This window comes from Carya illinoinensis, chromosome 12, assembly GCF_018687715.1.
Source record: "Carya illinoinensis cultivar Pawnee chromosome 12, C.illinoinensisPawnee_v1, whole genome shotgun sequence".
Lineage (NCBI taxonomy): Eukaryota > Viridiplantae > Streptophyta > Magnoliopsida > Fagales > Juglandaceae > Carya > Carya illinoinensis.
The window spans coordinates 1,024,757-1,052,393 of record NC_056763.1 but is presented as its reverse complement, the minus strand read 5'-3'; the positions used below and the strand labels follow the sequence as shown (position 1 = coordinate 1,052,393).

At 40.3% G+C, this 27,637-nt stretch overlaps 1 protein-coding gene and 1 long non-coding RNA gene across 3 annotated transcripts; one reads left to right on the top strand and one right to left on the bottom strand.

Annotated features, from left to right (window-relative positions):
• Positions 1-11,838: 11,838 nt before the first annotated feature.
• LOC122290518 lies at positions 11,839-14,418 on the top strand. Its single transcript, XR_006236400.1, has 3 exons — positions 11,839-12,422; positions 12,607-12,635; positions 14,110-14,418. It is a non-coding gene; the product is annotated as an uncharacterized LOC122290518 (long non-coding RNA).
• Positions 14,419-18,222: 3,804 nt separating this feature from the next.
• Positions 18,223-26,291, bottom strand: LOC122289540 (chaperone protein ClpC, chloroplastic). Of its 2 annotated transcripts, none has more exons than XM_043096642.1 (10): positions 26,134-26,291; positions 24,395-24,982; positions 23,630-23,745; positions 23,397-23,519; positions 23,106-23,291; positions 22,450-22,665; positions 21,428-21,645; positions 20,180-20,255; positions 20,003-20,092; positions 18,223-19,692 (listed from the first exon to the last, which is right to left on the bottom strand). In XM_043096642.1, the coding sequence occupies exons 2-10, from the start codon at positions 24,963-24,965 to the stop codon at positions 18,514-18,516; spliced, it is 2,775 nt and encodes a 924-aa protein (XP_042952576.1). In that variant the 5' UTR covers positions 24,966-24,982; positions 26,134-26,291; the 3' UTR covers positions 18,223-18,513. The 2 variants fall into 2 exon arrangements, with proteins under 2 accessions (XP_042952576.1, XP_042952577.1); XM_043096643.1 differs by lacking the exon at positions 26,134-26,291 and adding an exon at positions 26,056-26,077.
• Positions 26,292-27,637: the final 1,346 nt, after the last annotated feature.

The following is a 27,637-nucleotide window of genomic DNA, read 5'->3' as shown; positions in this document are numbered from 1 at the left end:
GCAAATATCTCTCTTACTAAGATGAGAAAATATTTGAGCTTGGTCAATAAAATAAAATTAGTAGAATATTTTTAAGAATCTATCAAAGGTGATATGCTAGTGAAAGAGGTCATCAAATATTAGATGCAATAAAAATAAAAGAGTTACCATTCAATAACAATTTGTTGTATAATAAAATAATTTAATTTAATTTTAAATTTAATGTTTTTAATTTAATAAAAAATATTATTATATTTAAAGTTATTATAAATTATGAATAATTGTTAACGTATCGGCCCTCAAAATAAAAATTCAAGAGAACCTATGATTAGGCCAGATGATGCGACGGTAAAAGTTGATGTCATAGTTCAGTAAGCTCAAGACAGCCAAGCAAAAAACCTTCCTAGAGGGAGGTGGGAGCCTCGGCTCCTCCCTCCCTCCCTCCTTGAGTTTCATGTTTTCCCATTTCTTCTAGTTTTTTGTCTAGTTTTTGGTTTATTTGTTTGGTTATTTTCAGTCGATGCTTGTGGTTATGGTGGCTTAGTTCTTGCTCTCTAGTTATGGCGCCGTCTCGAGGCAAGGAACATCTGAACCCAAAAATAAAATGCTCCCAAGCGCAACCCCTAAGTTTGGTGGCACATTGCGGAGGAGACGTGAACAGAGGCATGGTGGTTTCGCCGAGGACGGAGGATATGGACAGGGGTGAGGCTGGCTACCCTGTTTTGATGGCACTAGGCTGACGGTGATGGACTGAGGTGAGGCGAGGCGAGGCGAGGCTACGGCAGGGATGCTCTTCGGCGAGAGGCGTGCTGCTCTGTTTTGTAACAGAGAGTTGATGGTATGAACAACAGCTCTGGATCATGACGGAAAGGCTGTTGGCCTTCCTTCTCTTTGATTTTGGCAGTGGGTCGGCATGTGTAAAACCGAATGGTTGGCACAGCAGATCAAATGCTGCACATCAATAGAAAAGAAATAATAAAGGGGGTGGCGGGAGGTTTAGAGATGAAACCCTAACAGTGTCTACTTGTTTCCTTCAGCCTATCCGCCCCACGTGTTCCCCACTTGCAAATAGGCTGGACCTTTTTGTTTGGGCTAGGCCCAAGTGTTTTCTTCAATCCAGTTGTCTTTAGTTTTTGTGTATTGTGTTTTTTGGAATGGTTTTTATGTATTTGCTTTTATTTAGTTTGTTTCAGGGAGTATTAGGAAACATTGTCTCTAGGACCTAGGGTCCATAGAGTTTGTACTCCACTATTTAGAGGGGGAGTTGTGTGGTCTATCTTAGATGGTGGTCTAAGATAGAGTTGTCTCTTAGACGGTTAGTCTGGAGGCATGTCTCTCAGACAGTTAGTCTGGAGGCATTGGACAAGATCCTATCAGCCGCAAAGAAACTTGTGGGTTGGAGAACGAGAAAATGTTAGAATTTGGCTTGTATTTTCAGGTTAGAAGTTGTAATTTTTCATTTATTGAATGAAGGAAACAATGTTTCACTTTCAAAAAAAAAAAAGTAACCTCGATCTACTGCCAGGTCAATGTGTTCGTATGGGCGTGGACGTTTGGAACTGAATTAGAAGCTTTACAGTGGTTAAAACTGGAGCGCCCGCCTGTTCTTGCTTTGCCCTTTTCAACTGAGAACTCCTCCTCCTTCAAAGTAACAATTCAGACGCCTCCAACTGGGGTTTCCACCCAGTGAAAAAATGTTTACTTGTCCATTTTGTGCAATCATGCCGTTCATAAAAACAAAAGCGGAGAAGTTGAAAACGTTTATATAGAGAAAATTTTACTCGCTCATTCAGAGATTATTTAGCGCGCTAGAAAATTGTCATTCGCCCACTTTCAATGTAGAAAGTAACTCAGATACCATAGATGACATCAGTTGTTAATGCCTAAAAAACCGCACAATGGGACGAAAGGGGAGAGAGTCATTCCCTGCCCGCTATAAGGATTTGCACCTCAATTAGTGTGGTTTAGAGCCCCTGACGGTGGTCCAGTGTGACTATAAGGGGACAATGCATACATCCATGGCAATGAATGAAAAATAAATATAAGGAAAATAAATGAGAGAGAGACACAAATTTACGTGATTCGGTATAATGCCTACATCTGCAGACGTTTAGGATAGAAAAATCTACTATAATATGAGTATTTTACAGTCTCTCATTTTTCACTGTAGTATGGAAGCCAGAGAGGTATTTGCTGGAGTAGATATTCCCGCTGGAGCCCTTTTCGTGAGGTTAAAGAAGCCGTTGAAGAAGAAGCCAAAGTCCCCAGTCGAAGAAACCTCTTTCTTGTTCGGTCTTATCCCTCTTTTATCATTGGCCTAGGGAGTGGGGAGGGATGACAGTCTTTTCTCTTGCATGTCTGACCCCCTCTCTTTTCTCTAAATTCTCCTTTTCCTTTTTGTGTCCACTTTACTTTCCTCCTAGCACCTTCTCTTCCATTGTCCCCTAATTGTCTCTCATTCCTCTCTTCTTCTTTTATCTTTTAGTGGGGCCCCTTTGATGGGTTGGACCTTGTTATATGGACTTGGGATATTTTATCCCTCTCACATGGTATTGCCATTAGTCACTTGGTAAATCAATCAGATGATCCTTCATCTCTTCGATGTACATAGTGTAATTGAAACCTAAGTTTGCACATCCAATAGGTAAAGTTAATCTTATTACTAGCATGTTAAATGTAATGTATGGTGTTAGTCACAAATTTGATAAACTCAACTTTTATTGGTGCAAAGACTTTTTACATGTGAAGATTATGAAAAGGTCGAGGCTATTAGACATATGTGAGATAATAATTGTGTACTTTGTTTATTAGAGTATTAGGTATCGATGCAACTACCTTGATTGTGAATAATGTTGATTTTACCAATAAGTATTGTAAGGGGGAGGCCCCTCCAAGGAGAGGCCCAGGCCCAAAGAGATCAAGCCTTGGGGACTTTTGGCCCCTCAAATGGAAACCACAGTAGATCAAGAGCCCAAGGCAGGAGTCAAGCGGATAGCCCACGGCGTGCCTTCTCATTCGAAGAGACGAAGGCATAGAGCTCAGCCTGGTCGAAGAGCCCACCAAAAGGCAACATGGGCACTCAGTAGACAACTATTGCAGAGCACAACCGACTAGATGTGCCTGATCGTGGGCGTACTAGGCCTTGGACATGCTACATTTAATGAGTGTCAGGAGCCCGAACACACAACGTCATCATAGCACCGTAGGATGACACGACCTTGGTCTAACACCCTACCATGGCAGGAGGTTGGTGGTAGGTTTGACCCAAGCACGGTTTGACACCCCACCATCTCCCTCAACAATCTCGTTCAAGCAAGTATAAATACCCCAATCCCACCTAGGGGGATGCTCTCTAAACTCTTCATCTTCTTCACTCAAATATTCTCTACTAACTTTGTCATCGGAGGGGCCCCAGATATCTCCGAAACCCACTCTTCTTTCTTGTTAAAGGAATAGATGGTTTGGTTACTATAGTACTGCTCGGGTCGCGAAACATGACAACAATAGTGGAGCCCTCTGTGGGATCTTTTCCATAGAAGTGTGTACTTTGTATGCAGACAACAACAGGGTCCCAAATTACATGGAGAGGGGGAGAACCAAGATGAGGCAATAGCGGCTAGACTTGCATAAATGGAGAAGATGATAAGGAGACTGACGAAGGAAACAGGGGCACTTCGCTAGGAGGAGGAGAACCTAGTGGCAATGAACACATGGACTCAGGGCTTGTCCCCGTAGATACCACAATAGAGGAAGAAAGCTGCAAGATGCACCTCAAGCTTCGAGAGCTTGGGGACAAGTATGCGGAAATGGCTAAGAGGAGAGGTACTCCGTCCACTAGGTACCAGCTGCTTGTCAACACCGACCTGCCATACAGCGTAGGAGTTATGTCGGTACCCCTCTCGCCCAAGTTCAAGGTCCACCAGATGGAAGTGTATGACGGATCCAAGGATCCACTAGAGCACCTGGAGATGTTCAAAGCCCACATTACCTTGTAGAGCTTCCCAGGAGAGATCGCTTGCCAAGCCTTTCCAATGACACTAAAAGGAGTTGTCGGGCCTGGTTTGGGTCTCTGTTGACTGGGACCATAGATAGCTTCAATGAGCTAGCTCACTTCTTCATGACGCAGTTCATGGCAAGCAGGAAGAGGAGGTGCCCTGCTGCTTACCTCCTCACAATTAAACAGCGAGATGGAGAAAGCCTGAAGTCGTATCTCTCCTTGTTTAATCAAGAACAGATGACCACCGATGACCAAGACGAGAAGATCATCTTGGCAGCCCTCTTTGGGAGAATCTGGCCTTATGACTGAAATAGCATGAAGAACTCCAACCACTTTGAAGGAGTTCATGGACTGGGTGGACAGGTTCATCAACTCCGAAGACACCCTCAAAGCCCTGACAACTCCAATTGCAAAGGGGAGAAAAGAGGAGTGCCCGACATGAAGAGAAAAAGAGAAGCCCCAGGCTATGGGGTGGGCCCCATTCCCACATAAGCCCAGGGGGAACAAGGCCTCGACAAGGTAAGATGCCAATACTATGAGTGCCACATGACCAACTGGCAAGGTGCTAAATGCCCTGAAAAGAAGAAGGGATGAGGACCTACAGGGCCTGAGGAGTCAGTCAGAGGACCGGTAGGATTGATGCGAGGATGGACTGATCAAGGAAGGTGTCAAATGAGGAGAGAGGCTCGGAGGAGCCCACGCCGCAGAAGCCCCCCAAGAGCAAATGGACTGATCAACGAAATCCGCACGATTGCGGGAGGATAGATTGGAGGAAGGACCACGTCATCAACCCGAAGGGCACACACCCAAAGAAAATGCTACGAGGGGGTGTTCACCACCGAGAGAACCCCTGCTTGGACCCAACAGCGCTCTGGGGGCACCACAATAACTTTCAGCCAGAAGGACGAAGAAGGCATCCTTTGCCCACATGATGATGCACTGGTGATGATAATGCAGAGTGTGAACTCTACAACTTGGAGGATCCTAGTCGACAACATGAGTTAGGCTAACATTTTGTTCTGGGAAGCTTTCATCAGAATAGGGATAAGCCCTGACCAACTACATCTAGCCCCTATGCTGCTCAAAGGCTTCACGAGCGATATTGTACAACCAATGGGGTCGTCACTTTGTCCGTCTTGGATGGGAAGGCCCCCAGAACCACTGCAGCCATGGCCAATTTCTTGGTGGTCAAGGCTCCCTCCTTGTATAACACAATACTGGGGCGTCCCACTCTGAACAGCTTGAGGGTCATGACTTCCACCTACCACCTTAAAATGAAATTCCTTACCAACTTCAGAGTGGGGGAGGTGCACAGCGAGCAGGTCCTAGCTCTGGAATGCTATGCTTAGGAGTTGAGGCACAAGGTCAAGGTAGTCGCGACCATTGGAGAAGCAGGAGAGGCGGCCAGGCCACCTTCACCACCTGACTTGGTCGAGTGGAATGAAGAGGTCTGTGACGAGCGGGCCCTTCAGCAGGCTAAACCCAATGAGCCATTAGAGCTGGTTTCAGTCGACCACCAGAGACAGGAGCCGAAGGTCTGGGTTGAGACCAAGCTAGACCCAGAGTTGAGACAGGCCGTGAAACATCTTCTCATCGAGCATCAAGATGTATTCACTTGGAGCCACAAGATGATGCGTGAGATAGACAACTCTGTCATTGAACACCAGTTCAGCATTGACCTAGCGGCCTGGAAAGTCTAGCAAAAATAATGAAACTTTAGTGCTAAGAAATATACGGCGATAGCTTAGGAGGTGGACCGTCTCCTGCAACAGGATTCATCTGACAAGTTCACTACCTAGAATGGTTCTTCAATGTGATCTTGGTGAAGAAGGCCAACAGGAAGTGGCGGGTGTGCGTCGACTTTACTGACTTGAACAAAGCTTGCCTGAAGGACAACTTCTCATTACCGCGTATCGAACTCGTTGTGGATTCAACGACAAGACACCCCCCCTATTCAGCTTCATGGGTGCCTATTCTGGATACAACCAAATCAGGATGAGCCTAGACGGAGAAGACAAAATAGCGTTTGTCACAGATGGAGGGTTGTACTGCTACAAAGCCATGTCATTCGACCTCAATAATGTGGGTGCCACTTACCAACGGCTGGTCAATCAAATGTTTAAGCAGCAGATAAGCTAGAACATGGAAGTATACGTTGATGACCTACTGGTAAAGAGTAGGAAACAGAAACCCGAGTAGCATCTGGGAAACCTTCGTGAAGCTTTCTCCATTTTCCCGCAATACCAGATGAAGCTCAACTCAATGAAGTGTGCATTTGGGGTAAAGTCCAGAAAGTTCCTAGGTTCATGGTTTCTGAGAGAGGAATTGAGACAAAACTTGAAAAGGTTGAAGGAATAGTGTGGATGCACTCCCCCTGCAACCTCCAAGAAGTCCAAATGTTGGCCTACCGGGTAGCAGCGCTAAACCACTTCATCACCCAATCAACCGACCAATGCTTCCCTATCTTCAATGTTTTAAGGAAGGCCCAAGCATGGGATGCAGTGTGTGAAGAGGCCTTCACCAACCTGAAGAATTACCTGGCCCATCCCCCACTCCTTAGCCAAACAAAGCCAGGTGAAAACTTGACCGTGTACTTGGCTATGTCCCCACATGCCATATGGGCAATGCTGGTTTAGAATGTAGAGTCAAGCCTTCCTTGGAGCCAAAACTAGGTACTTGCAGACTGAAATGTTGGTGTTCGCACTGGTCGTCATAGCAAGAAGGCTAAAACTGTACTTCCAAACCCACCCAATGAAAGTACTTACTAAGCTTCCCCTCAAAAAGATCTTACAGAAGCTAGATACCTCGAGCAGGCTTGCTTAGTGGGCGAGATCAGAGAGTTTGACAATGAGTAACTACCCCACACCGTGATCAAAGGATAGGTACCGACAAACTTCATTGCAGAGTTTGCCGTTTTTCTAGAGGATGTCCTGACATCACCCCAAGTAAAGCCCTAGCAAGTCTACGTAGATGGCTCGTTTTTCCGACCGGGTAGGGCTGTGGGGGGTGCACATAGTGACTGAACATGGAGAGGAGCACAACTACGTGATCAAACTCACCTTTAAAGAAACCAACAATGAGGTCGAGTATGAAGCACTCCTAACCAGATTGCCAATCGCTCAATTGTTAAGAGCTGAGAAAATAGAGGTAAGGGTGGACTCCCAAGTTGTTGTCAGCCAGGTACTAAGGGAGTTCGCCACAAAAGGGGAAAGGCTCAAAAAGTATCTCCAGCTTGTCTACGACAAGTGCAACCACTTTCGCTACTCCCGCATCCAACAAGCCTTGAGAGTGAAAAATCAGAAGGTGAACCAACTAGCAAGGGCAGCGTCTAAGCAAGAGGAGCTCGACTTCCTGAAACACACCATGATCAGAATGGTTGACACCTCGTCTGTCAAGGCTAAGATATTTGTCACCTCCTTAGCGCCCCCTCGAGTGGGTTGCGAACATCAGGGAGTTCATGTAGGAGGGAAAATTACCAAGCAACTCAGAAGAAGAACGTAAGATCAGGAACAAGGCGGCTCGGTTCACCTTGTTGAAATTGGTCCTTTACAAGAGAGGCATCTCTGAACCACTACTTAGATGCCTCTCGTTGGACGAGGCGTAGTACGTGCTAGCAGAGATCCACTCTGGAGAAAGGGAACTAGCCACAAGGGTGACCCGAGCTGAATACTACTGGCCTCATTCCCTTAGGGATGCAGCGAACTTCATGAGGAAATGCTTGAAGTGTCAAGAGCACAAGCCAGTGCTGCACTACCCCTTGGAGGAGCTAACATCGATCACTGCCCCATGGCCTTTTGCCCAGTGAGACCTGGATCTAATTGGACCGATCCCAATGGCCAGAGGAGGGTCCAAGTTCATGATCGTGGTAGTCCACTACTTCACAAAGTAGGTCAAAGCAAAGGCCCTCGTGAGCCATCACCTCCTCGGCCATCACAAAGTTCCTATAGAAGTCAGTAGTCTACAGATTCAGCATACCCTGGACCTTTATGTCAAACAACGGGATATAGTTCAACTGTTCGCACTACCAAAAATGGTGCACAGAGTTCGGGATCAAGGTGAAGTACTTTTTTCCGGGACACAAGCAAGCCAATGGCCAAGTTGAGGCGACTAATAAAACCCTCCTCTCCACCCTTAAGAAGAAGCTCAGGGCACATAAAGGAGCATGGACCGTGGAGCTCCCATGCGTGCTATGGGTGTACCAGACAACTGTCCAGACCCCTACCGGGGAAACACTCTTTGCACACACTTACAAGAGTGAAGTGGTAATTCTCGTGGAGGTCAAAATGCCCACATTCCACGTTCAGCACTTCGACCCAAGTGCCAACAATGAAAGGCTAGTGGAAGGACTAGATCTCCTAGAAGAGAGGAGGGAAGAGGCGGTGATATGGACGACAAGCAACAAGCGAAAGGCATAATAGTATTTCAATAAACGGGTTAGTCCACGCTCTTTCAGAGTGGGCAACTTGGTGTAAAACTGACCAAAGTAACTACCTAGGAAGAAGGGAAGCTGGGACAGTGATGGGAAGGCCCGTATGTGGTAACCATAAGCAACCAACCTGGCTCCTACCACCTTAAGGACAACCAAGGAGTCGAGCTCCCCCACCCAAGGAATGTAGAGCACCTGAAGAAGTATTTTGTATAGGGACAGGAAGCGTCACTCACAAATAAGAACCCATGCAATTGTAAACTTACGCGATGAATGAGAATGCATGGATGTTTGCCTCAAATTCCTTATCTCCAAAATTTGAAACAAAAAAAGCCAGGTTCTAGACTTACCATGAAGTCGAGTCTTTAGACTGGTTGCGGGGTAAGGCCAAGTCTATAGACTCGCTGACCCCTCACTCAACAAAGTCGAGTCCCTAGACTCACTGCAGGGTAAGGCCAAGTCTATAGACTCGTCGACCCCTCGCTCAACAAAGCCGAGTCCCTAGACTCGCAGGGTAAGGCCCAATCTATATACTCGCTGACACCTTGCTCAACAAAATTGAGTCTCTAAACTCGTCAAGAAGTCAAGTCCCTAGACTTGCTGCTGTGTAAGGCCAAGTCTATCGACTTGTCAACCCCTCGCTCAACAAAGTCGAGCCTCTAGACTCACCACGAAGTTAGATCCTTAGACTTGCTGCAGGGTAAGGCCTAGTTTATGGACTTTTCGACCCCTCGCTCAACAAAGTCGAGTCCCTAGACTGGCCACTAGGTCTAGTCCCTAGACTAGCTGCAGGGTAAGGACAAGTCTATAGATTCACCAACCCCTCGCTCAACTAAGCTGAGTCCTTAGACTCACCATAAAGTTGAGTCCCTAGACTCACTGCTGAGTAAGGCCAAGTCTATAGACTCGTCGACCCTCACTCAACAAAGCCAAGTTCCTAGAAGTGGGTTATGTTAAGTGTAGATGTTTTAGAAAGCATATGTACCTAGGTTTTGTTGTCTGTCTAGATGTTTGTTATAACCAAAAGAGTTGTGTTTTGTGTGACCTAATCTAGATTTGGTTGTAGAAGTGTGTTTACTGGTTTACTATTGGTTGGCTTCTTATTGATTATGTGTATTGTTAATGTTATTATTTGTTTAGGACCTAAAAATGTAAAAGATGAGTGATTTGTATTGTTAATGTAAAAGATGTACGAACAAAGAGATGGATGAGTTTCTATACTTAATTAATCTCATTGTTTGTATACAAATGAATAGCATATGGCATAGTAAAGCCATTCAGCATAAATAATTGAATATAATTGGAAATTTATATATTTAAGCTTTTTCAACTAAAGCTCTTATTGACAAAAATAGCATGCAACAATAAGAGAACTATTTGTGGCGAGAACTAGTCACCGATTAAAATTACTTTTGAAAAAGACATTGTTGCTGGTAAATCTAAATCTTGCAATTAACAAAACATAATTTCAATGATTTTAGATTGATGATAAAATGTAAATCCAAAGAGAAAATATTGCCAAAAGAACAAACTTATGGCAACAAAAATTCACCAATAAAGGTTAATCCAACAATAAAAAATCGCTAAAAAATTGTTTCTAGTGAGAAAAACATGCCAAAAGTATATAATTGTAGCTACAAAACTCCCTAGTAATATCAAAGGTAATTCCAGCATCTAGATATCTTAGAGGGAACTACTTTTATAATTTGTTGCATTTGAAGGATTATCTTTCTCATCGTCCACTCTTATTGAATATTCAGGCCCATGCGACAAATTATTTGAATCCTGACCTTCTTCACAACATTTACGATGAAACAAATTCAGTGAAAATAAGCTTTTCCAACCATGATATCAGCAACTGTAGGGATTTTTCTTGGTGTTTGTCTTCACTATTTTTGGCAATTTCAACTCACCGGAAATAAGTTTCTTTCTAGTGATTATTTGAAATTGCTGGTAAAAAGATAAGGCAACCAAGTTTTGGCAACCAACACACAGTGAAGATGATTTCGTTGGAATAAATTATTTACAATGAAATTTGGGCTTATAGTGGCGATTTTGTAGCACTTTGACTTAATTCCTTGTAGTGACACCATAGCTGCAATCGTAAGCTTTCAAGAAAAGAAGAAGAATGGTGCTTTAAAGAATCTTAGTTAGAAAATATTTCACAATTTTGAGAAAAGGATCATGCAAGCTTTTTAGTTTATGAGCTAAAAAGTCTTAATTTGGCACCAATACATTTTTACCGAATTTATAAAGGAAATGTACATAAACATACACTAATCTTGATGAAATGTGTCCAACATAAAAATAAGTTAGATCATTAACAGTATTAGACATTTCAAGACACCTCGATCTCTTCCTTTTACTTTTTTTCTCCTCTTTTTCTCAAACATCGATAAACCAAGAGAAGCAGTGACTGTCGATTGAAAGTGATGGAAAGTTTGTAATCTGTCATAACCATCTTATCAGTAGGAAAGTTATTATTTGTTCAATTTAAGATGTGTAAGAATCATATAATCCTTTTGAAAATAGTGGGATCCACTTGAAAAATACTTATTTTAATGGTAAGTGTTGCCTTTTCTAAAGGAAAATGCTTCTTGAATTGAGGATGTGACATCCTGGATTTTTGCTAAGTTTTCGTTCGTAATTATTTTGGATATTGTTTATTTAATATCGCTATCGGCTAGGTGTTGGAAGAGTTCTTTAGGCCACTTTCTTTTTTTCATTTTTGGATTTGGATCTTAAAGTGTAAAGCTAGAGAGCCCACAAGAGGAAAATAGAAGAAATAGACCCATGGAATTCGGCCTATTGAGGAATTAGGGTTTTGGAAGCCTAAAGTTGATCCCTAAGGGTAGTGGAGGTGCCACATGGCATGAGAAGATCTTTTTGGTTTTTCTAGAAGCTCATCATTTGAAACCTAGAAAAGCAGCAATACATGACACTTGTTCTGCATGCATAAAGGTTCTAGAAGGAGGTGAGTGGATGAGGCAAAGAGAGAGGATTTGACTACTTAGGGAACACGCCAACCCTCACCAACCTAGTGCCACTTGTCCCCCATGCACAAGTGTGTTTTCTTTTAGACACAATGAACCTAGATGTGAAAATGGGAAAAAGGGTAAAGAGAAAAATCAGTATTTTGGATGAAACCCCTAGTCCTACACACCACTCATGGATTTTTTCAAATTCCAAGACAATTTCAATGATTTGAGAGAAGAAGAATAGACAAAGTCATACACGGTTTTTGTTTTGAGGTTACATGGCCACATATAAAGCCCCATTTCTTTAGTTGACACTTGTCAAGCATGAAGAAAAACCTGGAGTTCCAAGAAGACCTTACTTGGGAAGAGAAAAAGCTATGTTCTAAAATAGGCTTTTTGGAGAAGGAAGAGAGTGAAATGCGGGAGAGGGGGGGGGGGCAATGACACAAGCAAGAAGGCAACTCAAGGGACACCTAGGGAAGACCAAGAATCATTGAGAAGACTTAGGGTTTTCGGCAAGCACAAGGCACCAAAACACACACTCTACTTGCTGCATGGTAACCATGCACACATGTTGGGATTTAAGGAAGATTTAGGGTTTTTGGATTTTACCTTTTTGCCACCAAGTGCATTGAACCTAGACACATGAAGAAGGGGAAAGATGGAAAGAGGGTTTCGGTTGGGGAGGCTACACACCACTTGCAAAAATAGACCTTTGGCTTTCCAAGGCCATCCCATCTTAGGGAAAAGAAAGGGATTCTTCTGCTTAGGAGCCAAGTGGCATCCATGCACATGGCCTCTAGTATTTCAAGAAGGGAGGGAGGCTTCTATATAAAGGGATAGCCGAAATGTGAGGAGCCCTTTTTGGACAAATTTCCATATTTTCTTTTTACACCCATTCGGCAACACCATAGCTCTCTCTCTAGTTTTCATGTTCTCAAGTTTTCTCACCAACCAAACACCACCCTCACTCTTCAAGCACTATTTTGAAATCACCAAAGATTTCTCCTACACCATTCAAGAAGAGAGAAAGCACACAAAGGTAAGAGCCGTCTCACTATTTTTTGCCCATACACACACACGTGACCATGGGGAGGAGAATACTTTCGATTCTAAGGTTTTAGCATGAGAAAATGGTTTTAAAAATTGTAGACACTTACACTCACTCAGATTTTGAAGATTAGAATTTACTTGATGATTTCTAATATGCTATGTTACATTTCCAGATTTCTTGCTGATATTATCATGGATTTTTGTAAGTAAACTTCCAACTTACTTTTGATAACACTTGTATATATTGTGTAAACTCTTGCTTGTATTGTGTTGCTTGAACCTTGCCATCTTGCTACATGTATATACTCAGTTTACATGTTGTGTAACTCTTGTTTGTTTTTCGTTGCTTGAATCATGTTATCTTGTTATATGTATGCTCGATTTTTATAAAAGAAATGAAATGTCATGTATTGTGATGTTTTGGTTAAAGAAGATTTTGAACATGCCATATAAAGGTTTCGGTTTTGACATGTATATGTGCTATGCATGCTTGTTTTGATATTTGAACATGTAGAAGCATGATTATTAGTGTTGTGATGATGAAAATCTATGTTTGGAGGACTTTTATGAATCAGCCAAGGCTATATTAAGGGTGTAAAAATTTGTTTTGTGTTTTGGCAAGTATGATTCAATTATGCTTACGTGTATTCATCATATGATTGTATGTTCTAATATTTTCAAGCCATATTGCGATATTCATGCTATTATTTAGGCTATATGGTTCAACTTTTACATGTTGCATGAGTATGATAAGTGCTTCATCATATGTCCATGTCTTATGCATTTGGGTCCATGTTTTTTTTATAAAAAAAAAAAAAAAAAAAAAAGACTCAACGAATGTTTTATCACTAATCCAAATGCTAGGACGGGAAAATGCCTTATTGGAGCTTCTTGTCTACTCTAGAGTGTTTAAAATCGAGTGGAGATCCCTAGGTTGAAGAAGTACCGTCGACGGACCTCGAATGGGTCCTATGGAATGATACCAGATCGAGGTTACACCTAAAGCTAGTGGGTATAATATGGTGAAGGTGAAATAAGTGAACTGTCGTAAAAGAATATGTTAATGATTATGTCATAGTCACCTCAATCAAGTAGATCGTTGGTTGATGCGGTAATTAGCAGGGAGCACACGGTGCGTAGGAGAGCTGTGAGATATCTAATCATTTGAAATGTACGATATGAACAAGGCATTTGAGCTCTATGATATGATACGTTATGATATGCCATCATATGTTATGCCATGATATGCTACGATATGTTATGATATGAACATCAAATGATATGAGTTGGTGAGATGTGATTATGGCATGTTATGAAATGATAAGGAAATGACATGATATGTAATGATATGAACATAAAATGATATGAAAACGATGAGATGTGATCTCAATATGACATGTTATGAAATGATAAGGAAATGGCATGATATGTTATGATATGAACAAGAATCCAAGCTCAAATGATATGAACATGTGTTAAGAGTTTAAAAGATGAAAAGTTATTTTATGAGAAAGTCTATGTTGTATATGTCAAGGTTTTACATCAAAGTACATGTCTATGGATTTGTTTGTGGTTTGCTTTTATATGCTTGTGATATCTATGGTATGTTGACTATTTATTTGCTGAGATTTCTTGAAATCTCATTGTGGAAGTTTCCACTACCATTCCTCTCCCAGAATGGTAAAAGTTGTAACAGGTATAGGAAACCTGATGATGAAGTAGAAGAGGACAGTACTCCCTTTGGATAGGATAGTGCCCAAGATGGAAGTGAGCTCTCCTAAGCTCTACATCCAGGAACAGTTAGAGACCATCGATTAGACTTTTACCGAAGTACTTAAACTCATGGATGAGTTAAAACGACTCAGGAACTATGGCAAAGATCAGTCCTTAGAAAAGAGGGTGAAGCCTTAAAGGCCATGATGACTTAAATCTTTTGTGGAATAGACAATCTTTTGGAATGGTCTTGTTATTTGAGAGACTTTATAATACGCTCTATTTTTTTGAAGTCTTTTCAATGCATAAAGCTTTTGGAAGTGCATATTGTGACGCGCCCAAATCCCCATGCACGGACACGGGGAAATCGAGACGTCCGAATGATGACATCACGGGTCATCACCCTATCGACGTGTGTCAAGTGTGTGGATAAGCAACGAAAGTGCACAAGAAACAAGCAGCGAAAAGCAAAGTCAATAACTAAGTACCAGAATTTTTCTTGTTTAATACAAAGCTATTCAAAACATATAGAATAGAATATTACAAAACACAAATATAATATCAAAGCCAAATAGAAAACATAAACTCCACTCAGAACTCTGGCAGAGCCACATCCTCGGGCTCAGCCTCCTCCTCCTCCTCGAACTCTGCACCAAAATCTACGAAACCAAAAATGGTGCCGCAGGTAAGTAAACTCCAAACACCACTAGATAAAAACATATTAAACTCAACAATATGCATGAAAGAAAAACCAATGCACATGTCCCATAAAACCATATTTTTTTCCACGCACGCCAAAAAAACCCATTTGGCCCACAAAAACATATCCTTAAAACCAAGACTCGCCATTATCCCAGATAATGGCTCAAACCACCATTTTCCCAGAAAATGGATCAGAAGCCTCAGCACATCCTCGCCATTATCCCAGATAATGGCCCAAACCACCATTTTCCCAGAAAATGGATCAGAAGTCTCGAAACCAAACCTCATCATTTTCCCAGAAAATGGCGCGCATCCGAAAACCATAAAAACAATCCAATTATGCATGCACCATGATCTCACCTAGGGATCATCCGCACACCCTGGCTCTGTGCCACACCACAGGTAACGACTACGCATGTGACACCTAAACGAGCGATGCCCAGACTCACGCCCCGCGCGTACCTGGTCAGGCCATCCTCTAGTCCCCGCCACTCTAGGGACCACAGAGTCGACACGACAGCGTTACCGTATCGTGCGATCCGGTCGTCGCGGGATGTCACTCAGTATTATCCACTCCCGAGTGACCAGAGGAGCTCCACCGAGATAATAACCCATCCCGGCTTGGGCTCGTGAGACACACGCACCCAAAAACCATTTACGCCAATAAAACGGGATTTTCTCGATTAAAATAAAATGCACAAATATGCAATATGCAACGCACACCTCATGGCACAAATAACCAACCAATTCACAAACAAACATAACCAAGCACTCCGTCCTCAAACCATCCGACCCCCGAACTCCTCGAACTCAGTTCGAAATCAGCCAACCAACAACAAATATTTATTGAATGAGCAAAATATATTTAAATCTAAAAGTAGGGTTTGAAAAATACTTACGGCGCTAAATGGTATTTTTAGAAAGCTCGCGGCGTTGCAAACGGCAGAAGGAAAGCAACGTAACAGTGAAATTTCACTGTGGCCGTGGGTTGTAAAATACCCACTTTTGAACGGAGACAAACCAAAGCTTGGGATTGATAGGGAATGGTCTAAGGATGTTTATGAAGTTAAGGGAAGTGGAGTTTGGCCGTGGGTGGCAGTGAAAACGGCGGAGAAAGGGCTGAAATGCCCAAAATGGAAACTAGCTCATGGGAGCTGTTCCGGTGACTGTTAGAGGCCGAAAATGGGTGGGTTAGGACGGCAAGGAGTCGTTGATGAAGTGGTGAAGAGGTGGTGGCCGGAGGTGGAGCGACGGCGGCAGATCGGAGCAAAAATCGTGTGGCTTGATGGGCTTTTTCCGGCTAAACGGCGGCTCCGTTGGGGGTGAAAATTTGTGGGGTGGTTCACCGGAGGGAGGGGAAGAAAATGGTGGAGGTGGTGTGCCGCACGGTAGCCGGCGGCGGTGGGTCTGGGCAGATGGTGCGATCAGCGTGAGAGAGAGAGAGAGAGAGAGAGAGAGAGAGAGAGAGAGAGAGAGAGAGAGAGAGAGAGAGAGAGAGAGAGAGAGAGAGAGACAAGGGAGGGGGTCGAGCGGGAGGGAAGGGGAAAAAAGAAAGAAAAGAAAAAGAAAAAAGAAAGAAAGGGAAAAAAGAGACAAAGGAAAAAGAGAAAAGAAAAGATGGAGGGAAGAAATGAGATCCAATCCTTATTTCGGAAAACAAAACAGATCCGCCGAAAACGAGATTAAAAACCGTAAAACGACTAAATAAATAAAACACAACAGCAAATAAATAAAAACCAATTTAAAACGCAATAATTTAAAATAAATAAACCACTATATTAATTAAATTAAAAACAATCCTTCAGTGAAAATATACGTAAAAGCGGGTCATCACACATATGCTATAAAACTTTTGGGATATTTGCACTCATTGGTACCATGTGTCTTATTTATTTTGCCATCGTGCTTAAGAAGATAGAAAAGAATTTTTCCACTGCAATTTTTATTGCATACTGCTAGAATGTTAGGTGCATTGCATCTTATTTGTCATGTACGGAGGATATGTAGCCTTGTGTTATATGTCTCGACGTATTCAGTTACCGTTAAATCCTAAGTGGGGCTTGGGGGCGTTGCAGATGATCTAAACGATTGTATTTTTATTCTTTTACTTAATAGTTAAGAAAGTAACTATTAGTAAAGTGATTATTTTATTTTTTAAACATGTTTAAAGACATATAAAAATGTTTGAAAAGAAAATTAAAAATAAAAAATAAATAAAAATAAAAATTAAAAAAAAAAAAAGTAGATTTATACTTATCAGTCGACTTTCTCGATTAGGACTGTCAGTCCGAGTAGCATTGTCCTTTCCAAAAGGTTTGCATGAGCTTGCACCCCTAGGCGTGTTTGTGGCACTATTCTTAAATAAAAATTACAAGTCTTGTAGATATCTAGTTAGATTATTCTCATAATTATCCTAATGATAAATACCAACTAGTCTAACAACATTCAAATAACATGATAAAGAAATGTGGATTCAAAGCCACCCACCCTATAACCTCCTTAAATGCCGTTTAAAATAGAGCAGAGTGCTAGCGCACGCACCGGCAAAAGCCGTGCATGGTTTTCACAAGCCATACTGTTCGCCTCATTAGCCTCCGATCTTCCAGAAACAAACCTTCGACACCCCTTCAAAACTGATGCATAAGCCCCACGCATCAGTATTGTCGCTTGTGACACCGATGAATGGTCAGCAATCCTGGTGTTTCGACTCTATAGACATCTAACCATGTTCCTACTTTCTCTAAACAAGGATATGGTGATAGTGGACTTAGAATCTCCAATTAACACGACAAAATGGTTGCTTGCAAGGCCTACTAGCCGCAAATAAATTTATTCAATTTTATGGTTGTAATGTATCTGCTAATTGCAACCTATTCAGCTTTACAATTTTTTGTTAGTTTTTAATGGGTTGTAATGCTATTTAATTTTTTTTGACTTAGTCGGACCAATTTCACACAGTACGGATTGCAACGCTGTTTATAGAAAAAATGCATCTATGATAGTTTTGTAAATATGTATGCATAATGGAACTTTTTTATTAATATATTTATATATATATATATATATTTAAAAGTATTATATTTCTTTGGAATGACTTTAGATAACTAAAGACTATTATATTTCACTCGTAAACTTAACATTTAATACTACATATAGAATAATAAGGTGATAAAAAAAGAGATATAAATAGATTTTTTTATTGGAAAAAGAAATATAATTAGTTGACCAAATCCTAATACTACACGCATAAAATAAAAATAAAAATAAAAATAAATCTGGTCCAATATAGCAAACATCTGTGGATAGAACATAAAAAATAAAGAATAATTCTACTTATCATCTCCACACATCACACACCATGCAAATATATGGTCTAAAAAAAATCTAAACCCGTCGTTACGGTTATGATATTCAGATAAAATTGTAAAAACAATACCAGAAAGTACCAACACCTTACAACCTATTATGAATGGAACTATGTATGCATGCTTTTTGAAGCGTAACACCTAGAGCCTAGAAAACAGGCAGCAATTTAACCACGGTTTCCTGTTCCCCCTTCAGGTAGTCCGTAGTCCTATTACGAGAACAGCCTACAACTATAATTCAAAGCAAGGGTACAAACAACATAATGGCAAAGGGGATTTACTAAATAAATTAGGGCTACTTTACACAGTAAGAGCCTCTCCTAAGGATTCTGGAGCACCGCTACTACCGTTGAGCACCGTCACATTGCCATCAGAGTCGACATCTACGATAACTGAATCACCCTCTTTGATCTCCCTTGCAAGCATCTTCTCTGCCATGCTGTCCTCCAGAAGCCGCATTATGGCTCTTCTCAGAGGCCTTGCCCCATAGCTTGGGTTATACCCTTCCTCAACCACTCTATCTCTGAACCTCTCTGTCACTTGAAGCTCTATCTCTTTGGCCTTCAGCCTATCAAAGACCTCTTTCAGCATAATATCGGCTATATCCTTCACCTCGAGCTTTGTGAGCTGCCTAAAGACGATCATCTCATCCAATCTGTTCAAAAATTCAGGCCTGAAATATTGCTTCAGCTCCTCAGTCACCAAGCTCTTAATTCGATTATAACTGCTATCTTTCTCATCATAATCAAGATCAAATCCTATTCGGCGGCCTCCTTTCTCAATTACACTGCTTCCCACATTGGATGTCATTATCAGAAGAGTATTCTTGAAGTCCACAGTTCTGCCCTTGCTATCTGTCAACCTTCCATCCTCAAGAATTTGGAGCATCATGTTGAAAACATCGGGATGGGCCTTTTCAATCTCATCAAAGAGTACCACGGTGTAAGGGCGGCGCCGAACAGCCTCGGTCAGCTGGCCCCCTTCTGTATAACCAACATAACCAGGGGGTGAACCAATTAGCTTGGAAACCGTGTGTCTTTCCATAAATTCACTCATATCAAGCCTAATCATGGCTTCTTCAGAGCCAAAGTAGTAAGCAGCCAATGCTTTAGCAAGTTCGGACTTCCCTACACCAGTTGGACCTGAAAAGATGAAGCTGGCAATTGGACGGTTGGGATTCTTGAGCCCAACACGGGCTCGTCGAATAGCACGGCTTATGGCTTTGACTGCTTCATCCTGACCAATGACTCGCTTATGAAGTGTCTCTTCCATCTTGAGGAGGCGATCAGATTCATCTGTGGACACTTTCTCAACAGGAATGCCAGTCCAAGAGGAGACAATATGTTGAATATCCACCTCAGTCACAATAGGACCTGCATCCCCAGCCTCGCTCTCTGCCTTAGTCATTTCCTTACCTTTGTCCACAAGAGTTGATATCTGTGCTTTAAGGTCCATTTCTCTATCGCGTAACTCTCCAGCCTGTTCAAAATTTTATGCATTGTCAGCCAAGGTAATCCCGCGAAACATAGCAGGCTTTAGAAATTAAATATCCCAAACATTCCTTGTGACGATCACTTACAAGAAAATACAATTCCACCATTCAGAAACTTTGAGACATTCACTATGCTCACAATCCTGATATAATTTTGTTTCTCAACAAATAACTATTGTTACATTTTCAATATGGTTTACCACCTTCAGCAAAACCAGTTGCAATATGTGTGCAGGACTAAACACTGAACCACACAAAACAATGCGACCATACTAAACCACATAGATCACTTTGTACCTTCTCAAAGTCTTGACTGCGAACAGCTTCATTCTTCTCCTTCGTAATCTGCCTGAGCTCTTTCTCAAGCTCTCTAGCTTCTTCTGGTAACTGCAAGAGCATATCAAGTTCCCCGTCAAGACAAAGAATGAAAGGATGACAGGATGGATGGTGCCAGAACTGACATAAGGATAATACCTGTGCATGACGAAGACGAACCCGAGAACCAGCTTCATCAATCAAGTCAATTGCCTTGTCAGGCAGAAAACGGTCACTGAAATGTACAGAATAATATTTTAAAACTAATAACTAAAATGGAAGAGAAAAGTAACCAGCAGCAATGTTAATGTTAGACAGGTACAACCCAAACTTTTGAGAAATTGCTGTCCTGAATTATGCAGAACACTTCCACATTAAAAAAAAAAAAAACACTGAGCACCAATAAATATTTGCCACGTGCATCATATTTTTAAAATTAAGAAAAACACAGTAATAATATAAAAACAAAAAATTCATTAAAACTAAAAAGAAAATCTAAAAATAAATTTAAATTTAAATTTTTTTTATAAGAAAGTTAGAAACTGTTAGGACTCGGAGGAAGAAAAAGTTTCAATGTAAAATGAATAACTAAGTTTTTCTTATGAGTTGTATTCTTGTTTAAAGAAAGTCATTTTCTGATACCTATGGAGTTTTTTTTAGACTTTTTTTCTTAAATTTTTAAATTAATTAAATCCTAAAACTGATAAAAGATATTCATTTTAAAATGATTAAATTATTTTATTATTTTATTTCTGTATTTTTAAAATATGATACACAGGTGTCAAATATCTATTGGTGTTGATCCAGTGCTTTTAACAGTTGACTAACGGAATAGTGACTCACTAATTTGATCAAAATTGAAAGTATAAGGAACATAGATTTTAAAATTAAAACTTAGGAACTAATCTGTCTAGAGGCAAACCACATGAACTATTTTAGTATTTAACGCTATAAAATAGAATTTAATTTGCTCAATACCTTGTGACTACACCACATCAATCATACAGAAAGCATATTTTTTATAATTTTTTTAATTTCTGAAGAGGAAAAGGATAAAAAAAAAAAAAAAAAAAGTAGAACAGGGCAGGAGCATTTGCGGCTCAAATGCTAGAAGTATGAAGTCCAGCAGAAAAGCTGTCTACCAAGCACATAGGATGGAGAAATTCCAGAAATAAAATACTTTAATGCCAACCCAGATATTTACTGCAACTGTTGATATTGATGCTAGTTTAAATAATTACTCTTCAATTTCTTTTGAAGCCTCATCAGCCGGTGTCCAAAATTAACATATGAAAATCTTTACATCAAGTATTACACCAATATATATATATATATGTGTGTGTGTATATTACATAAGCTTCCCAGTGATAAGTATGAAAAAATGGAATCATTTAAAAAACCACAAACCTGATGTACTGGTATGACAGCTGTGCAGCAGAAACAAGAGCTTCATCAGTATAGCGGAGCTTGTGATGAATCTCATACCGCTCCCGAAGCCCTTTCAAAATCAGTATGGTTTCATCCACAGTTGGTTCAGGTACTTTCACTGGCTGGAATCGTCTTTCCAATGCTGGGTCCTTCTCAATGTGCTTTCTATATTCATCAAGTGTTGTGGCTCCAATACACTGCACCAAAAGAGATGAAACTGAAAATTGAGACTTTCCACTGCATATCCAAGATATATGCATTCGTAAGTAAAGCTAATCTGGACATACTGACAGACATTAAAGGAAGCACAGTGTGCTAATCCACATTTTACTAAATCTTCTTAACAATCAAAGTTCGGGATACTTCAATTCCAACATTTGCAATCATTGATAATGGGCAAGAATGCAAAATCATAACAAAGATAGAAACTCCCAACAAAGGCATAGCAAATCTAGTTCAATCTGACTACAGCTAAATCTCCATTGATATTTGAAGCAAGTGACTTCATTTGCACCTTTTGCATAATCAAACAGAACCACAAAAATAGATAATTTAGATAGAAAATCCCATTTAGCAGTGACGATCAGTCACTGGTCCCATCAAGATTGGTAGTATGGAAACAAATTATATTCCTCTACGAAATAGAAACTCTGACAGTTAAGAAATGCAAATCTCATAAAGGTCAAATAAACAAACAAAACTAGTAATGTCAAACTCAAGGGTCAACACAAGGCAAAGGCTCTAGCACTACAGCAAGACAAATTCCTATAAGAATAACACCAAGAGAAATAGACACTAGATAGGCACCACCAAATAGATAGGATACAATCAATCTGAAGCTCAAACCTACAACACACACTGCTTGCACCTCGCAGTGACCACCAATACATAGTTGCATTGGCAACAGATAATATGAAGGCACCAAAGAACTCTTCTTCATATAAAAACTTAAAGAATAAAAAAAATGCATTCATTAAATTCTCTTTTAGGTAAAAGATCACCTGCAGTTCACCTCTAGCCAAAGCTGGTTTCAATATGTTCGCCGCATCAATTGCTCCTTCCGCTGCTCCCGCTCCAATTAAAGTGTGTACCTCATCTATAAAGAGTATTATCTCATCACTTTGTTTGATTTCCTCCATAAGCTTCTTTAATCTTTCCTCAAACTCTCCACGATATTTTGTGCCAGCAACAAGAAGACCCATATCCAAGGTTATCACCTATAGTCAACAAAAGAGAGAACATATATAATTAGATTTTTTCACAGTATAGAGCTAACAAAAAGCAAAGAAAGCTTCTTAAAATGTTCTACCCAATGTATTGAGGAATTTGGAAATGAATCTAGTGTCCATGTAAAAGTAAGGTCCAAGCCCATCGATCTCATGAAATGTTGTATGAAAACACTACACACAATCTACAATTTACATAGTTTCCTCCCTCACAAACTTATGCATCGGTCACTAGGTAAATCTATAAGTAGAGGAACATACAAATTAGATGACAGACAGTTTCCCAGATAGGAATCTTCATGTACAGGATAACACACTTATCAAAAAATGTACAGGATAACACTGATATTCTCAGTACGAACATGTTGCACTACTTTGCTAGTTGCACCAAACCATCACAAACCAAGTAAGAACCTAACAGGGATACTCACTTTCTTCCCCTCTATCGTTTCAGGAACATCACCGGTGGCTATCCTTTGCGCAAGCCCCTCTGCAATTGCTGTTTTACCAACTCCAGGTTCTCCAATAAGACACGGATTGTTTTTGGTACGCCGGCCCAAAATTTGGGTCACACGTTCTATTTGCTGCTGCCTTCCAACAACAGGATCCAATTTACCCTGTAGAACCAAGAAAAAGAGATTAGAAACAAGCTTCTAAATGGCATACATATATATATAGATCACATGTATACACAAAGGAGATGAAAGAGTTGGGTAAACTACCTCCTCTGCAAGCTTAGTCAGATTGGTGCCATACTCCTCCAGTGTTGGCATCTTATTGCCACTGCTTCCTCCACCAACACCAGCACCAACAGCTTCAGTGCTTTCACCAACCATTCGAATGACCTGCCCATTGCAATTAAAATTTTCTCACGGTTAATTTCTCTTCAAGAAACAAAATCAAGGAATTCTCGAAATAAAAAAATGTTTGATGAAGATGAACATGCAGTGCTTACCTGGGTGCGGATGTTGCTTGGGTCAGCACCTAAGTTTTCAAGAACACGAGCCGCTACACCCTCACCCTCACGAAGCAGCCCCAGAAGCAAGTGCTCGGATCCAATATAGTTATGGCCTAAGATCATGAAACTTGGGTTTTTCAGAAACGTTAAGATTATCTCTTTTTTAGATAAGTAGAAACCTTAAAATTATCCTTACGAAGCCAGTATTTACTAATCACAAATACATTTCAAACCCTGAAACCCATTGGAAAACTGATTCAAGAAAGTGGAAGTAGGTTCCAATCACATTCTAACTACAATCTAGCTATTAGTACCCAAAAATTGATAGACAACAACCAATCTATTTGGTATAACTCATGTTAATGAGACAACAATTTGAAACATACTTCCTACAGCTAACACGTGTCCAGTCCAGCAGGAACACACAGTGCAAATGAACGTGAGCTATGGTTTTACCCAAAAAATCTTCTCACAAAAGTCTGGGTTTTTTCAAAATGAATAATAACACTTGGCTCACCAAGGTTCATGTTGACACACAAAACCACATCAATTGCCAAAACTACTACATGTTAGAGCTCAATGGGGAAATGAAAGCAGGGGCCCAAAGATAAAGATTGATAAAAACTTGAAAGTAACTGTTTTAAAAAAAAAAAAAACATCCCACGGTTGGTCATCACAAGGTCTAAAGCTGTTATAAAAGAAATATAGGAATTACTTATTTAGAAAAGAAATAAAGAAAGTAAGCAAAAAATAAAAAGCTACCAAGTTGGCGGGCTTCCTCCAGTGAGAGTTCCAAAACACGCTTAGCACGAGGAGTGAATGGAATCTCCACAGCAACAAAACCACTACCCCTCCCAATTATCTTTTCCACTTCTACACGTGCATCTTTAAGATTGATTCCCATAGATTTAAGAACCTTTGCAGCAATTCCCGTTCCTTCACCAATGAGACCCAACAAGATCTGCTCTGTGCCCACAAAATTATGACCAAGCCGTCTAGCCTCCTCTTGAGCAAGCATAATTACTTTAATTGCTTTTTCTGTGAAGCGCTCAAACATTGCTCTAGCTACACATCTGCTACCCCTTCCACACCTAGAATTGATTAAAACTTTAACCCCAGCGTTAAAATCTAGCCTTGGTCTCACCATAGTATCTAGAGCATTATGACTTCGCAATCCTGAGAAGCTTCTCAATCTCAATCCCGGAGCTTGTAAACTAGACATCATTCTAACACTCCTTTTTTCTTTTCCATTTCTAGATCCTTTAGATAGGCTAGATCTCTGGCTAGCAACTAAACCAGAAATATTAGCTGACTGAACCAAAACCCTTGCCATGATGCCAACCAACTATCCTGCATATCAGTTAACATGTCAGTTTAACACATGCAGTGGACAAAATAACAAAATTTCAAAATTCCAAGCTTCAAGGGAAACCTTCAAGAAGAAATATAGAGCATCCTCCCAGCATACACCAGAGTTCTCAAACTTATGAACCAACAGCCAGTTTAGTCACAAAACAAGATGGGAATAAAAATACACTTCATAGTTCAGAATTACCAATCAAGTTCCTTTTGAAAAATTGCTGTGTCTGTAAACACAAGCATTTAAAACACATATGGCACAAACTATCTAAATCATGATTTTCAATCTAGCAATTCTTCAGAAATGAACAGGGAAAATACCATAGCTGACGTTACACTGTAAGTAGCAGAAATTGTAGTATTGACAAGTGAAAAAAAAACACTGTACAAAGATATATAGATGAACATATTAATTAAGGATCAATAAATAATATATGACTCTAACGGCTTCACAGACAAGTCAATCTCCAGCCAATTGAACCCAGTGAGGTAATTGGGTGACAATAACCACATATGGACTTGCATATCATGCGAGGTAGTTGGAATCCCATTTCCAGCTCAAAAAAAAAAAAAAAAAATCCAAATCGAACTTTTTATTCATGAGGTTCATGCATTTGTCGGATCATGTGTCTCAGAAACTAACAAACAGCTTCCGATAACGATACTTGAGAAGACGCAAAAATAGATTCCACGCAATGAATAGTCGATTTACAATCGTATTTTTGTTCACGAAGACACATAAACATATATAAATATATATAGGCACCTCGGAAACTCCAAACCACGTTATAAATACAAGTAAATCAAAACCCAACAAAATAAGCACCCACCAAAACTAAGACAACCAACAAAAGAAGAAAACAAAGCTCAAATAATAACCGGTAAAACGATAATACTCAGCAAACAAAATACGGCCACACACACACACACACAGAGAGCATCAATCCACGAGTTATAACATATCAATCAGATGAGCCGAAATTCGGAAATTAGAGACCCGATGAATTAACCCCGAAAACCCTAATATCTAATGAAACAAGTACAAGATTGATAAGGGCTCTCACCACCTAAACCCTCAAGTGAAAACGTGGTACCAGAAATGGAAGTTTAAGAGGAACAAAGAGAGAGAAATAGAGAGATACCTTGAAGGTTTTCGTTTTGGCGGAGAGGAAATGGTCGGCTAAAGTGAGAGATTAAAGATAGAGAGACGGATAGAAAGATGGACAGACGTATGACAGAGGAGGAATTTATAAAAGAGGCTACACCATTTCTCATGCACCCCTCTCCCACCCAACCACACCAATCTCAGGGCTTCTCACTTTTGCTGACGGTTCCGAATCGTCCGATCCGAATACAATTAGCGGTCAAAGCATTGTGGGGCCGCCAGCCTTATCTGCCATCAATGCAAATCGTGTTCCAATCCTGTCCCTTCATATTCTTTCGTGCTGACTATTTCACCCTTAACTTGTACGTCTCGATTGGCTCCGCAGTTGCACAGAGAGGCAGCTGGCAAAAACGCTCTCTACAAGTGGCTGTAGGATGTCTATATTGTTTCAATTATAACTTAAAATTAATACTAAATATTGTTTTAGAATGCCTATTTCATATATTTATATTTATATTTATATTTATATAAATTGTATGAGGTGAAGAAGTAGTCACTTAGAATTGTAGATAATGTTTTCACTGTATATACACACACGAGGTGAGGTGCAGTTCTTAATAATCTTCCTTTGTAATATTTTCTCCATTAATTGGAGAGAGAGAGAGAGAGAGAGAGAGAGAGAGAAACAAGCAAAGATTATTAACGAAATGTATGTAAAGGAGAAAGGTGTAGACTTGTAGCTCGTAAGGCCTCTAAAGTAATTCAAAGGATAAGGGATTGTATGAGCAGACAAGTATAAAATAAAAATATCAAGAGATCAATGGGTGTCATTTTGGCCTTCTTGTCAACTTCACCACCACATTTAATTAATTCCCTTCATTTATTTTTAATTGCTTTTTGCTTTTCCTGCTAGGTGAAATGATCAGGAAATCAAGGATTCTTACTCACATAAGGTTAAGAAGACGTGGCAAGAATTGAGACCGACAACCTTATTTTGCGTTGTTAGATACTTTGGCAGGAAATTTGGAGGGATTAGCTTTGCTTGTAGTAGTTTATTTATACATATACATATATATATATACTAAGTAATGGAATAATATGTTGGTGAGTGTTTCAAATGAAATCAAGTTATATGTGAAGAATCAATTGGTTTGGTATTTTGAGGAATAAAGCAACTTATGTTATGAGGTATAACTAATGGACAAGTAAACTACATTCCTTCAATTCTCAATGTGTCCATGATATCAAGACTAGGCGCAATCCAATCCTACCCAAGTCAACTAACGAAAAACCCAACCCACACCCAACCCAACCGAGCCAAACTCAGGCTAATTTTCAGGTTTCTTTGTATCTCTACCCGTAGGAATCCATGTGATGTCTTTAGCCCAGATTACCTTCCTACAGATCCCATCATGGATTGAAATATCCCTACTATATATACTAATCCGACTAGAGTGCCCCTGATACAGTTTCAAAGTTGGGCTAAAATGCTTTTGCTATATATTGGAACGAACTAAAATACTCGTCCAACAAATAAAATT